General features: G+C 44.5%; 1 protein-coding gene across 4 annotated transcripts in view; it reads right to left on the bottom strand.

Moving 5' to 3' along the window:
* Positions 1 to 15907, bottom strand: part of OSBPL10 (oxysterol binding protein like 10) — a 349809-nt gene that overhangs the window by 234547 nt on the left and 99355 nt on the right. For all 4 annotated transcript variants that reach the window (XM_059390786.1, XM_059390789.1, XM_059390788.1 and 1 more), the window contains exons 2-3: positions 6981 to 7156; positions 3539 to 3618 (exon numbers count right to left, since the gene is read on the bottom strand). In XM_059390786.1, the coding sequence (XP_059246769.1) occupies positions 3539 to 3618; positions 6981 to 7156 (256 nt within the window). The remainder of the gene's footprint in view (positions 1 to 3538; positions 3619 to 6980; positions 7157 to 15907) is intronic.

Here is a 15907-nt window from a genome sequence, read left to right as displayed (position 1 = left end):
AAACTCCACATAAAAAAGTGGATAGGTGGTTGCCTGGAGCTGAGGGGGAGGGGATCCGCCACAACAGGATAGAGAGGGAACTTTTGATATTTGTGGTGAAGGTTACATGACTGCACGCAGCCATGAAAAACGTCACACTTAAAAGGAATGAATTTTACTTTATGTAAATTATACCTCAATAAACCATGAGTCCATAAATACTCTGTATCTTCTACAATAAAAAGTATTTTAACCCTTAAAAAGCGAAGCAATATAATTTCGGAATAAAGAGCCATCCTTTATATTGACTACAGCTGACTTCAGGCACATTTAGGGAAGGTTTTTCTCATTTCACTTCGAGACTGGGGAAAGCCTCCTCAGGTACTGACTGGGACAGGTCTGGGTTTCAGAACTGGTGGACAGGTCCTCCATGAAGCCCTTTGCAGATTGGATGAATATGGTGCTCCTGCAGTTCTCACCAAGGGGAGTCAGAATGATAGCACCATTCCATCTGCCTCATACTTGTTACAGGGAACACTTGATTTAAAAAAAAAAAAAAAAGGTTTCTAAAAGACAAACTTCCAAGCTATCACAGGGAGGCTATTCTCTATAATCTGCTGCAGAGGGATCTGACCTGCTGAGAGGGAAGGAGGAAGAACAGAGTAGAGATAAGTTTCCAAATGTATTCCTAATAACCTTGATGCAAAGTAAATACCCATCCTACAGTTAAATGGACATTGAGTTTATAGTCATGTTAAGCCCAAACTCATTTTCAAGACTAGCTTTTGCCTAAGCAGACCTGGACTTCATAATGCCTCTCCTGAACAACCAGGTCTGTTCACAATGCAAAAATTATGATTCCCTAGGGGATCACAAGAGCTCTGCTATAAATGAGCGATGGTCAGCAATTTCACTTCCAGTCTCAAATAGGAAATCCTACAGGCCCTGCCATCTAAATGATTATTTATTTGGGTTTTGCATTAACAGGTTAATCTGTATTCTCGAAACTACCCAGAGAACACATCAGTAAATCAAATTCCCCTTCAGAGAATCTTTAAATTCCCTTCCTATCTCTTACTACCATGAAGAGGTCATTAACTTCCTGGTCTCCAGGGATTCATTAAAACATCAGTGCACTTCAAGCTGGTTTCCTGACCTCGATTCTTACACCCAAAATAAATTCAAGATGAACCAATGATTGAAACACGATAATTAAACTACAAATTCACTGGAGGAAAACACCAAAGAATGTTTTCATCATTTTAGAACAAAGAAGCCTTTACTAAGCATAATATACTACCAAATGCCAAAAATGAAAATATTCATAAATTTGACCACAAAAATTAACTATCCTACATAGCAAAAAATGTACCCCAAGTCAAAATACAGGTGGCCTAGCAGGAGAAAAGATTTATAATACAAATGACAGACAAAGGACAAATAATGCTCAGTTCACATCTAGTTAAGTGCAAATCAAGGAGGAAAAAAAGAAGAGAGAAAGGGATGAAGGATAAAAATGGACAGATCACGTCAAAGAAATACATGTGGTCAATATTTGAAAATGTACGCAGCCCCAGTCATTTTAGAAGCGAAGGGATTAATTAATTAATTAATTAATTTTTTAACTATAAGACTTAAAAACAGAATGTTAGAAGAGCCACCATTAGAGGGGGAAATGCATCTTTACACACAAAACTGGTAGCACTACAACATAGGACAACCTTTTTAGAAGACAATTTAGCAATGTCTAGGAAAAACAGCACAGACAGTCTATCACCCAGCAATTCCACTGAATGTAGTTTCCTGTGTACACCTAGAGGCACAAAAAGATATATATACGAAGATGTTTGCTATAACATTATGTCTAACAACCTAAATGTCCATCAGTAGAGAATTTCAACAAAGCAGACATCCATTCCTTAGAACACCATCCATCCATCCTAAGAAAGAGTACAGTAGATCCCAGATACCTAATAAGATCTCCAAAAAGATTTTAAAGATCTTTTTTATTTTATTTTAAAAGATCTTATTTTATCTTTAAAAAAGGCAGGAAGGACTATATGCATGATACAGTCCCATCCTTACAAAAACCACAAATACAGAAAAGACATATATCCTAACACATGCCTAAATCTACTTGAATGATGTGCAAGAACTATTAAGTGTAATTATCTCTAATGAGCATACGAGGCAATAGAGGGGCATCTGTCCTTTTTATTTTATGCCCTTCTGTTGAGTTTTTCAATATTTTATTTATTTACTGGAGAGAGAGAGTGAAAGCACAAGCCGGCTGAGCATGTGCCTTCAGCTCATGTCATGATCTCAGGTGAGAAGGGAGCCCAACGTAGGGCTTGGTCCTAGAACCTGAGATCATGACATGAGCTGAAGGCACATGCTCAACCGACTGAACCATCCAGGTGCCCCTGTTCTGTTCTACGAAAAAAGAAAAAGATACACATGAAAAATAAAATCTAACTGCCCTAAGAGTTTATAAAATACTGATGAAATGTCCAGAACTTCTACCATAATTCCTAGAAAATAAAGCAAGCCAGAGAGAAAAAAGCTTTAGAAATAGGGCCCTACCTATGGTAACCCAGATTTTGCATGGGGATGTCAAAAAGGGTAAGAGCGAAACAGAAGTAAGCAAGTCAAGGAAAAGGAGGTCTCTTAAAAGAAAGAAAATTAACAGTGAACAAAACCATTATGAAGAAATCAGTTCAGGTTGTACTTGGAGGCAGAAGAGGGAGGTGTATGTAAGCAAAACATTTCCCATGGCCTTGGGCAAGACAGCAGACTGGCTACAGAATTAAAATCATCAGAAGTTTCATATGTGGGTCTTTCTTTTGGATGCACAGAATGTGGAAAAACACTGTCAACTGGTACCGTGCCTAAATTGGAATTAGTGATATAAAAGGGGTAGTCCTTTGAGTGTTGAGGTCAACAAATATTTATTGCCCTGAACAAATTTATTTTGCAATTATTTTCTATATTCTAATGTTAGGAAATTCTCCAAATCATCCATGAAAATGCCTACCTCCTGTCTCCCACATATCTGATCGAAGACCTCCTACCGAATCCCGAATTCACACTTGGATGCCACATTACCCGAGAATGTTCCTATACTTGGAACGCTTAAGCTCCTTGCAGGATACTTCGTCAGTGTGGGGTCTAGGTTTCATTTAAGGACACTGACAACAACAAGGCTCCATGAACAGAAAATCGGACTCTCCTGCCACCACAGCAAAATCATGCACTCAGGCTTCCCAACAGACATTAACCGGGGCTGAACCCGACAAGGCGCAAAGCAACAGAAGGGTCTTCCCGGAAGCAGTTCCAGTGAGGTGCCCGCAGGCCTCTTCCTTCTATCTACAAGCTAATCTTACTACTCTGCTCTTGGTTTTAGATTTAAATGCAGCAGGACAATATGAATTCCAGTATAGTGGGTAACTTCAAAAATAGCATGAAAAACAGCTTCCCCAAAGAAACAGGTTAATTGGGCTAAAGGGCAGCTAATCCAAATTATTACTCCAATGTTCCTTGCTCCCAGGTGATTACTTACCTTAGAACTCGTTTCCATGTGGTATTTGGCACAAGCTCGAAGCTGAGTCACCCAAAACTGTTTCTCCTTTGCATCGGCAGCTAAAATAGAGAAGAAACGGCTTGTAGAGATTGTTCCGAAATGTAGCCAACCTACTTCTACACCCACCTAAGCAGGTGGGGGAGCCCAGGGAGTGAGGTGGAAAGAGCAAAGGGAAGAAGGAAGGCAGATCACAATATTCTCAAGCAGCCCGTGCCTACACCAAAACAAACACACAGCAAACAAACAGACAAAAAAAAAAAAAAAAAAGAAAGAAATTTCACTTAACATCAACAGAAAATTCCCTCTTAAACCACATCACAAACGTACTCCAAAACGTCTAAGAACAATTTGGTCATTTTTTTAACCTCCTCTGAAAAAAGTCATTTCTCTCTCTTTTTTTTTTTTTTAAGATTTATTTATTTGACAGAGACAGAATGAGAACACAAGCTGGGAGACAAAGGGAGAGGGAGAAGCAGGCTCCCTACTGAGCAGGGAGCCCTGATGCAGGGCTCAATCCCAGAACGCTGAGATCACGACCTGAGCCAAAGATGCTGCTTAACCAACTGAGCCACTCCGGTGCCTGATCATTTCTACTTATTTAAAGAGGCAGCAGAGGGGCACCTGAGTGGAGCAGGACTCTGACACCGAGCCCGATGTGGGGCCCTGGGCTAGGAGGAGGCTGCTAGAGTCCTCTCCCTTTCCATCTCCATCTACCCCCTTCCCTGCACTCTCTCCCATCAATGAAAATAAAAAGCAGGAAAGGGAAAACGTGATTATTTTTAAGTGCCTCTACATGTGTGACAAATAAGAGGCTCAGAGGATAGTTTTTCAGAGCCTTTGGGCATTTCTAGCATTGTACTGTGGACTTACCAGGATCTACAAAATAAGCATTCAATTGAATTATTTTCATATGTGTCCTCAATGACTCATGTTATGATTGGACAGAACAACATTCCAAACGCTGCTTTAGAGGTCCTCAAATTTCCCCCAAAGAGACATTAAAATACAGGCCAAGTGTGTGGTCATTATCTTCCATCCACACTCCCACATCTCAAATAGATCACATCATTTTCTTAAACTCTCATGGACACATAACAGGTTCTAATAAAATCTAAGTCATCAATTTCACTGCATAACTAACTGCATAAATAGTTTAATATAACATTAACTGCCTGAATGTTGACTAGGCAGGAAACAAAGATTCCCTTGGAAGTTATAATTGTTTACAAAAATGGGCCTCGGAGTTGTTTGTCAGTACAACTCAACTTCAGCTTGAACTTTCGGGTGAACAAATCAGGAGGGGTAGACCAGCGTTAAGCCCAGGTGAACTGGACTTCCAAAGGATTCTGCAGAAACTAGAGCCTTTTTCCTTTAGGAAAGGTGAAGAACTGCCAGTTCATGGCACCAAAAACACTCTCAGAAGCCGTGCAACTACTGACATCAAGACTCATTCAACTCTACACGTAGGTGAGACGTGCTCGAGTAAACCCAGATCCTCGGAGGGTGAGCCAAGGACCAGTCATATATCCGCCGAAATTTATCCCACCTTTTCTGCAGTTGCTAACTTTAAGCTAAATTTAGCCCTTGCGATAATGTCACAGATAAAACTTTTGTATTTGCTATTAAAGCTACCCTTAAAACAACAACAACAAAAACACCAACCAACAAACCCCTGGGGCATAATAATCCTGAGAATAGTATCAACTCGTAAAAGGCAAAAGGAGATGGCTCAATTGTCCTGTTCGTTGGATTTTTTTTTATTTGTGTGGGTTTGTGTCATTTTATAAACCACAGGCAGGGTGGGGGGTGGGGGGGAGGTCGGGGGAAATGCTATTAAGTTTTTCACCTGCTTTCGTTTCTGCTCTAACAATTTATTAAGCAATAAACAACAAAACGAAAGCAAGGACCATATAAATCTACCCAGCTGGAACACACACTGTGAATCTCCAAAGAGAACATGAATCTGCCCACGTTTCCAGAAACTAAAAAACTTTTTTCAACTGTAGGCATTTTTATTTCATAGGTTCCTGGATTGTTTTATAGATTCTGAAATATGACTTGTATAGTATAGATAATAAAGAAACATTAGCTTATTCCATCTCTTGGCAGTAAAGCTTGGAGGTGGAACCATGAAAACTGGACTCCGAGGCAAGGAGGCTGGGTCCTGGGTTTGGCTTTGCAGAGGCCAACTTATCGTCATCAGTTCCTTGGGGTTAAGGAGAGAAAGAGCCTGTTCTTTGTACTGAGCCCCTACCTGGACAAAGAAAAATAGAAGATAGGATTCTCAACCAACTCCCAACACTTAATACATACAAGTTCTTCCCTTCCTCAGACCTTAATAACACTGACTCCGTGTGTGTGCGTGTGTGTGTGTCTACACATGCATGTGCAAGCATACACCAACGTGGGCATTTGGATTTTTGTTATTTCATTAGAAGAAAACATTTCCTGGCAATGCAACTATAATGGAATGAAGGAAGAATGATCTAGCCATCCAATTAAACTGCTACAGTCAGGCCTGGCATTGCTAAAAACCTGTATGATGGACGTGCCTAAGGGGTGGCAGGACCTACAGTTACAGCTCAGTGAGGGACTTCCATATAGGCTTCAGTTTTCAAGAAGCAGAAAGAAGTGGGAAAAGCAAGACAAAAAAATTAACTCCACCCCAAGGAGATGGCTTCCTCACTAGACTCCAATACCATACCAGAATAAATACAATGTAAGTGACAGGGCCCTTTGCTGAGAGATGGTTCTAGAGGAATTTGGGGTGGGGAGGGGTGCCTTGACCCTTGAAAGGCTTGTTTTGTCCTCACAGCACAGTCCCCCCGGGGGACTGTAGTGAAGACTCACACTGTAAAGTCCAAGAAAATACACACTGAGCTAAAAGGAAAAATCTGAAATCTAAGAGCTGAGCTGGCTTTAGTGTCACTCCTCTTTCATCTGTCCTTAATTCTGCAGTTATTCAAGAAAGGCAATTCCTAATGTCAGCTCCATCTCCCCACCCTAGGCATTAAGAAAGGCAGTGTCCAGGGGCGCCTGGGTGGCTCAGTGGGTTAAGCCTCTGCCTTCAGCTCAGGTTATGATCTCAGGGTCCTGGGATCGAGCCCCGCATCGGGCTCTCTGCTCAACAGGGAGCCTGCTTCCTTCTCTCTCTCTGCCTGCCTCTCTGCCTATTTGTGATCTCTGTCTGTCAAATAAATAAACAAATAATCTGAAGAGAAAATAAAGAGGATTCTCTTCTTTAAAAAAAAAAAAGAAAGGCAGTGTCTGTTACCACAGAGTTCTTGAACACAGCAAACTGTTAAAGGGGATTAAAACACACACACACACACACACACACACACACACAAGAGAGCCATCCCCATGATAACTAGGGGTGCAGCCCCTGAGACCCATGTGAAGAGTTGGCAGGAGAACATACCTCTCAGTTTATACATCTCTCCGTTAGCGGAATACACCACCAACATGTGGGGGGCTTCGTCGCTCAGGGACACTATGGCTCCAGACAGAGACAGGGCTCCCCGAGGCTTCTGGTGTTTGCTTTGCTCGTTCACAAAATACTGCAGGATGCCAGCCTCAAAATCCAGCACAAAGTACCTGCGCAGAGAAACCACAGTGCATCACTTTTCCTTCTCCAGCCCACTCCTCATGGCAAAGGAGGAAAGTGATCCTTAAATCAACGCCAAGGCTCTCAACTCAAGAAGGTCGAAACCAAAACTCCCTCCCAGGCACCCCAGAGAAGTCAGCCCATGAGCACGGAGAGAGTCCTGGGTTCTTAGGTCAGAATGGTGCTTATAATGGGCCACTGGGGCAAGGCAAGGACTGAGTCCATTCCGGAGTGGGTGGAATGTCCATTACCTTGCCTGGTGCCCAGGATACCACCGTAAACCCCCAAATGACCCCTCCCACACACACACAAAAAGGCAAGCAGATGCACTGGGACACAGCCTCAGGTAACACACTCTGTAGGACTTCGCAGGAACAGCTAGCATTTCTAAGCTTCTAAGAGAGGCTGTTTTACACTCAGGGAACAGCAAGCTGAGCCCTGAGCTTCCTGCCAGTGGCCTGGGTAATCCTAAGGAGACAGAGCTCCAGGGGTCACCGGTCAGAGAACGAGGTGCACACGCCAGCAGGTCCTCCAAGAACTCGCTCTGACCTAGGAAGTCACCATAACAACCTCCCCTTCTCTACCAGGAAAAAAAGGTCTTCGTCTGAGATGCAAGTACTTCCTGCAGTCTAGAGGCGCATAACAGCCCCTGCTGGTTTTTCCACCTTCTTGCTTTCTGTTCCACTCACACCAGCCTTTCCTCTCCGCCCTCAGAGTCCCCAAGTCATCTCCCATACCAAAGGACCTTGTATCATGCTGTTCCTCCCTGTCTAGAACAATTACTCCAAGGGTGGCCCACAGATTGTTTCCAGTCTACAACAGCTTGGCAGTTTGGCTTTGCTTCAACATCCCACCACCCGATGGGCGAATCAGTCTCATTGAACAGCCTGGATGTAGCCCCACACACATGGCATACACAAGCTACACACCAGTCACAAATCAACTACAATGTAACTGAGGGGAGGAGGAGGGGTCCTTCCCCAGTTTGAAAAACACCCTCCCAGAACGCTATTCTTTCTACCTAGATGGCAGTTTCTTTGCCTTCTTGCCATGTTAACTTCTCAGCCTTCAGGACCAACTCAAGGACCACCAACTTGAGAAACCTCCGGATACTCAACTCTTCCTCCCACAAGCTCTCATAGCACCTTGAAATCGTCCTTCCCAGCCTGCCCCCAGTGGGAGTCTATACCTGGAGCCTCTAATTCCACATTGACTAGAGGCTACACCCTTTGGAAGCAGAAGTAAGTTCCCCCCCAGTGCCCAGTACAGTGCCAGACACTTCACTGATATTCAGTGAACTTTTGTTCAATGAATCAATGAAGGGGGGAAACCCTACCCACCAAATTCCAGTTCCAAGCCAGGCACCAAAGGACCTGGTCACTACGGTGAACTCACAGAGGCACTCCAAAAATAGTTGGGTTTTTGAGAGATAAGCGGCAATACTCAACACGGGTCAAATGCTATACATGTACAAACTTAGGTTGTTTTCACAGGTTAATGTTAGATCGCACTATGTTCCTTGGAACAACATGGTAGCTTTTGCAAAGTAGGGTTTCCAGTGGTGCTGGGATAAGAAGCAAGTATCATCGTGGAAGAGGAAAAGAGGGCAGTGATGCCCTATACGATCCCAAGGTTCAAAAGCCATGTAGGGCCCGCAGGTGCATACATCCCATGCGTAAGTAACTGGCGTTCTTTAAACAAATAGATTTTTTTCCATTTCTGTTTATTATTATTTTTTCAAATACCAAAGTGCTGAAACATAAATATGTATGAAGTGGTTGGGAGCTAACCAGTTAATAAATGAAACTTAGGGATTTCTTCACATGGAAGCGCCGTGAATCAAGAAAGCTTACAACCCTCTGATCTAATCATCCTCACAGTAGTCCAACAGTTAGACATTGTCATTCCCAATTTATGGATATCCTGAGACCCAAAGAAACTCACAGTGCAAGGGCAAGGCTTGGTTCGCTCCAGCAATCATAAACCCCCCTTTGATTGTCATGCCAGCCCTCCCTTGTCCCTTTCTCCAAGCCACCGCTCTTGAGTCACCTCTCTCAAACTTGCTGTTTATTCTCCCCACCTTCCTATCCCAACAGAGCCAATCCAGCAAGCTGGAAGCTCCCTCCCACAGCGCAGAGTGCCGCACGGCCCAGGTCCCAGTCTTCCAGAATTCCAATTCCTCTAAGAAATCTTCCTCTCATAATTATGTCTAACCTTCCAAGTAGCCTGGCCGAGACGGTTGGCCTCGCTTACCCATCTCCTTCCCTCCCGCACCTTAGACTGGGATGATACAGATCGACCTCTGGTTTTCAGGAGGAGTGTGGATAAATCAGACATGGAAATGCATCACAGACAGGACTATTCCAAATTAAAGTCCCTACTCCAGCAGCACCCACATCACCTGGGAGCTTGTTTGAAATGTAAATTCTTGGGCCCCACTCAAGACCTGCTGCTTCTGAAACTCTGGGGGAGGAACCCAGGAAGCAGTGTTTTCAGCTTCCAGGTGATTCTGAGGCAGCTCAAGGTGGAGAGGCACTGACCTCCACACTGCCTGCCTCTTCTAGGAGACACTGTCAGAATATATTCCCCAGATTCCCCTGCACTTAGGGTGTTGCCATTGGAGTTTTAGCCAATAGGATGTGAGCAAAAGCAATGCAGGCTTGACCCATAAAACACACATTCTCTCTCTCCCGCCCACGGACATACACACTCACTCTCACACACTCATCTTCTTTCTCATACACACACACACACACACACACACACACACACACACAGAGGTTGGAAATGGAGACAACCTGCAGGTGAACTTGAGAACCCTGCAACAATTATGGCAAAGAGATAAGGGACCGGGTCTCCGAATCTCCACCTGGGAATCACCTGCTAAGAAGCACCCACATCAGGCTGGTATAGGAATAAGAAAGTTCTGCTGAATTAGGCCATTACAATCAAGATGTGTTACAGCAGTTAGTCTTACAAATTCACATACAAACAAACAAAAAGTACTTCTATTTTCACATCCTACTTAAACATTCTTTTAAGATTTTACTTTTGAGGAATCTCCACACCCAATGTGGGGCTCAAACCCACAACCCTGATATCAAGAGTCACACACTGCACTGACTGAGCCATCCGGGTGCCCCCATCCTACTTAAAATTTGCTCCGACTTAGGGACACCTGGCTGGCTCAGTCACTTAAGCATCCGCCTTTGACTCAAGTCCTGATCCCAGGGTCCTGGGATGGAGTCCCGCATTAGGCTCCCCGCTCAATGGGAAGCCTGCTTCTCCCTCTGCCTGCCACTCCTCCTGCTTGTGTGCACTGACAGATAAATCAAATCTTTTTAAAAAATAAACTTCTTTAAAAAAAAAGAAGAAAGAAGAAGAAGAATTTGCCACAACTCTGTGTGGCAAAAACAAAATTTCCCCCACCCAAAATAACCTCCTTCAACAAGAGAGCAGGGTAATGTCTGAGCTGCCAATGATCAAATTATTTAAGTGCTGACCCTGCCCTCTCTTTAGGGGTAAACGTTTTCAACTTGACCTATATCAAACGTCATTGTGACGTAGCCAGGCAGACACACTCCCGGCAAGGCAGAGCACTAACAGTAACACTCCTTACAAGTGTAGGGAAGGACACTGGGATCTGACCAGAGCACTCTGTGTCCTCCCCACCCTCCCGGGCCAGAGCTGCAGCATCCCCTGTCCAAAATCATACCAGCTTTCCTGGGGGAAGTAGAAGAGGAAAGAGATCTGAACAGGCTTCAAGGAAGAGGCATGCGCCATTGGCTGGAAAGGAGAAAGGGTTTGACATCTTTCTCCTTATTGCTTCTACCGACTCTTCATTGATTAGGAAGGTGTCAGCTTTCCTCACTCCCAGAGGCAGCTTCCCAAATGCATCCTGTTTAAAAAACTCACTGTATATTTGCAAAGACATTATTCAGAAGCTGATGCAAAGAAATGAATTCGATGTTGTTCTTTTGCCCAATAGGGATGACAATAAGCAAATGATGTCCCATTATGCAGGATATGGGGACGCATTAATGATTTTTCATAATATGTATTTCAAACCTACATCTTAATTTTAACCTGTCACAGATGGGGGGGAACCACTTCTACTGCGTTCTAAAATAGTTTAAATGCAAATGTGCAGGTTTGAATCATGAGCACTAAGGAAGGTCATCAATAATTTACTCCCCTTCTAAAGACAACGAGAAATTATTGTGTTTGGAGAGAAGCAATGGAGTACAAGCAGATTAAAAACTATAGCCAACTCAACAAAGTGTCCCTTCAGGCCGGCCTCTGAAAGGTAAGTTAGCTTGTGTCACGGAAGGGGAGAGCGGTCCATACGGCATTAAGGAGGGCAATCCCGGTTGGTCACATCCCCTGGGAGGAATGAAATTAAATTTGGTTTCCCACTGGGTCATGGCTCTGTCAGTTACTGCTGTTCGGAGCCTGGAGCAGTATCTGAAAGTCACAGCTTTCCTGCTAAATAGGAAAAGTTAGCCATATTTCTAAATGAGACTTTCTAAGCCCAAGTGAAATTGCTAGATAAAATCCTGAAACATTCTTACAGGCTTTTCCTCCTAGAGAAATGATTAAGACAAACTTAATTCTACTCTTTTTTTCTTTTTTTTAATTAATGTCTTCAGGCTTTAGCGTGCAACCCAATGTGAAGGTAAACTTCACTGTACACAGAGTGAGCCTGTATTTTTCGCTGCATTAACAAAGCAAAGAACATGGTGGGGAGAGAAAACCAGGGGAGAACATAAACCCGCTTGGAGAGGCGTCTTCACTGCTGGCAGCCCAGCTTCCTGGGGACACCACTGGCCAGTTCCAAAGCCAGGAGCCACGGCACGCAGCAGGTGCCTTCCCTGGAAGGACGGAGGACCAGCCCCTGTACTGCTTATGCTTCAGGCAAGCCTCACCGCTTTAGATACACCACACACGTGCACCACTCCACCCTTCATATACACACTCACAGATGTGGACACTCACATGTTCCCACAAACACACCTGCACACTTACACAGATACTCACGTTCATACCTCTGCATTCATGTCAACATTCCTGAACTCACACTACACTTCTACCTACTCGGACATGCACACACTTTCACACTCCGCTGCACATGCACTGACTTTCACACACACACACACACACACACACCCCAGCCGCAGCCCTTTCCTAGCACTGCCTTCCAATTCTTGCATCCCCCAGGTTATCTGTCTACACCTGTAGCTTCTTGATCTCACCCAGCTGCCTGACAGTTTCATTAAGGTCCAAGTTTAGCATCTGAAAGTTGAAAAATCCATTTTTATATTGGGAGCAGGGAAGAACATACCCTAAAAGCACAGCAACGTCCATGAGGCCAAACTCCAGCCCGGAGCAGAAATGTCACGGGAAAGGTTGGGGGGGCGTTGCTTTGAGAAGAAGTTCACAGATGCGGACAGGCAGAAGGTGCAACAAAACCACAAGAGAATTATAAAGAGAAAAAAATGCAGTGTAAAAAACCTTCCTTTGAAGACAAACTTAGTAGACAGGCTGGTCCTGACAAAAAGCTAAGTCACTCCATCTGAATTGAAAGGTGAAAAGTAAAACGACAAGAGTAAAGGCCCTAGGAAGAAGAGGTGCTCGCCTCTTGACGGCAGCTGAGCAGACCCTTTCATACCTGTGTTATCTCCAATAGGCTGTCAGAACTCTTCTCGTCTCCCCCGAGGCTCAGTCCCTCATCTCCATGCCTGATGCTGGGGCCAGAACCTCAGGGACTCCCTGCCTGCCAGACCCACCACCCCCAGCCCCACATGAATGAGGAAAGAGGACCCAGCTCCCGCTGTCCACAGGTAGTCAGGCAATCCTTCCCACGGAGATGGGTCTCACCTTCCTCAGGCACCCTGTCTTGAGAAGCACCTGCCCCCACTGCTGGAACTCACCAGACACAGCAGGCTGGAGACATCTGAGCAACGGCCTTACCCCCACTAAGGACAACACTGACGTTGGTCTTCCACTTAAGATGCTTTCCTAGGTTGGATTATTTGCTGCCCGACTCTTCGGGAACCCCAGCGAACACCCCACTGGTACACCAAAATGGCAGAGACAGAGGACCCTCTCACAGAGGCGGGATTTCTCCACCTTGGGCATCCTCCCCTCCTTCATGGGCCCAAGCCGCAAGAGAACTTGACAGGTGTAGGCACAGAGCTCAAGGAGCAGTTCTTATAGCCCTACACACACTGATTACTCAGGTTTCAGCTGCCCCACCCACCCACCCAATTTCTATCAGTTGAAATATCATCATTTCTGTGTGCCTGGGTGGTTCAGTGGGTTAAAGCCTCTGCCTTCAGCTCAGGTCATGATCTCAGGGTCCTGGATCGAGCCCACATCGGGCTCTCTGCTCAGCAGGGAGCCTGCTTCCTCCTCTCTCTCTTCCTGCCTCTCTGCCTACTTGTGATTTCTGTCAAATAAATAAAATCTTTTTAAAAAATAAATACATAATAAAAATATAATAAAATATCACCATTTCTGACACATAGAATCACATTTCTAAAACTTCCAATCTACTGTTTACAGAAAAATTAAAATGAAAATCTGCAAAGCAAACTCGGTATATGAAGGAGGAGGGGAAATATCAAACTGTGGGTGTATTCTCCTAAATTCACCTTAAGTCTTCAAACCTGACACCGCCTGTTGACCACCTCCAGTGAGCCCTTCTCAACTCCAGAGAGCAGCGTATATAATTTCTCCACACGGAGTTGCCTCCTCAGAAGTGCCAGTCACACGTGAGAGGGTATTCATGCATCCCAGGGAGGCCCATAACACCTGATCATGGTGGTCTTCTCACAGGGAAGGGCTCACGCTCATAATCCTTAGAGTTTCTGACTTGAACAGAGAAGGGAAATCTTGTAGAACTTCTCTCACGGTAACCTGGAGAGGAAGCGCCAAAACCTTACAAACTCCAAGGCCTCCTCAATCCTAGCCAAACTTGAACATCTGAGATCTGCTTAAGTCTTGTAACTTGCGACGATAGGATGGTCATGTTCCCTCCGTGAATTCCCAGCCCATTCAGAGATTCCTGGATGTAATGTGAAACTGTAGCTTAAGGAGGGGAGAGAGGGGGGCCTGCATCAGGCTCTCTGCTCAGCAGGGAGCCTGCTTCCCCCTCTCTCTCTGCCTGCCTCTCTGCCTACTTGTGATCTCTATCAAATAAATAAACAAAATCTTAAAAAAAAAAAAAAAGGACAGGGAGGGACTTGAGGGGCCAGGCCCCTCCCAGTGGGTAGGTGGCAGTTTAATACGCAAAGAGAATTTACACAGGAGGCCTGCCTTGGGCAGCAGCAAAACAAATCCACGTGCCCACCCTCCAAACCTTAAAGGTCATGGATACCGTGCAGGTGTCTCACTATCACATCACCATCTCAAGTCTGCATCCTTGGAGCAGCTTCTGGGAGCAGGAACCCACATTCCTAGCACAGGGGAGGAGCTGAGAGGCCTCTGGATGCCCAGGTCCAGCTCATGGGGTCAACTGGTGGTCACGTCCTCTTGATGACCATTCCAAGAGTCTCCAATACTTACTGTTTGACTTACGATCAGAGAAGTCCACCACTGCCTCATCCATGCCCCAAAAGGCAGAGATTCCAACATCCTCCAGAAGGTGCTAAGTTGTGAGAGGGCCTTAAGGCTCATCACCAACCAGGGGACAAGTAGACGCTATCACAGAATCACAGAAGGACTTCGTCATTCCCAAACATTTGGGCATGCGATACAGGTCCAATTTCAATCGATCAGAAAAATTTAGGATATGGGCTGTGTATAGCACAACCATTATGTTAGTTTTCAGAAATCTTAAAGATAGAGAAGCTGAACCATTAGTAAAAACAACTGCTAATCTTCACAGAGCACTTTCTACATGCCATGGATTATTACTCATATTAATTCATTTATAACTCCCAGCAGTTCTGGGAAAAAATGCGATCATAACCTCTTCCTACAGGGGAAAAAATTCAAGTCAAGAAAGAGTAACTTGTTCAGGATCTTACAAACAGGAAATGATGGGGCTAGATTTTAACGCAGGCAATCTAGCGATATAGTTCATAACTCTAAACCGTTAAGATACTCTTGTGGATTAAAATAGTTTTCACTGCAAAGAAGCAAAAACAGAGGATCAAAAATACATAAAGCAAACTGATAGAAATGCTTGTGTTCTCCTCAAAGATTTTGATGGATTCCTTCCTCACACAGGCAGCAACCTCTTCGACCTCAGCTGCAGCAACATCTTCCTAGGAACAACGCCAAAGGCAAGGGAAGCAAGGGAACAAATGAACTATTGGGATTTCATCAAGATCAAAAGCTTTTGCACAGCAAGGAAACAGTTAACAAAATCAAAAGACAACTGACAGAATGGGAGAAGATATTTGCAAACGACATATCAGATAAAGGACTAGTGTCCAGAATCTATAAAGAACTTAGCAAACTCAACACCCAAAGAACAAATAATCCAATCAAGAAATGGGCAGAGGACATGAACAGACATTTCTGCAAAGAAGACATCCAGATGGCCAACAGACACATGAAAAAGTGCTCCATATCACTCGACATCAGGGAAATACAAATCAAAACCACAATGAGATATCACCTCACACCAGTCAGAATGGCTAAAATAAACAAGTCAGGAAATGACAGATGCTGGCGAGGATGCGGAGAAAGGGGAACCCTCCTACACTGTTGGTGGGAATGCAAGCTGGTGCAGC

The sequence above is a fragment of the Mustela nigripes genome, chromosome 2 (assembly GCF_022355385.1).
Source record: "Mustela nigripes isolate SB6536 chromosome 2, MUSNIG.SB6536, whole genome shotgun sequence".
Classification (NCBI taxonomy): Eukaryota; Metazoa; Chordata; class Mammalia; order Carnivora; family Mustelidae; genus Mustela; species Mustela nigripes.
The sequence above is the reverse complement of the archived record's forward strand: the minus strand, read 5'-3'. Positions and strand labels throughout refer to the sequence as shown.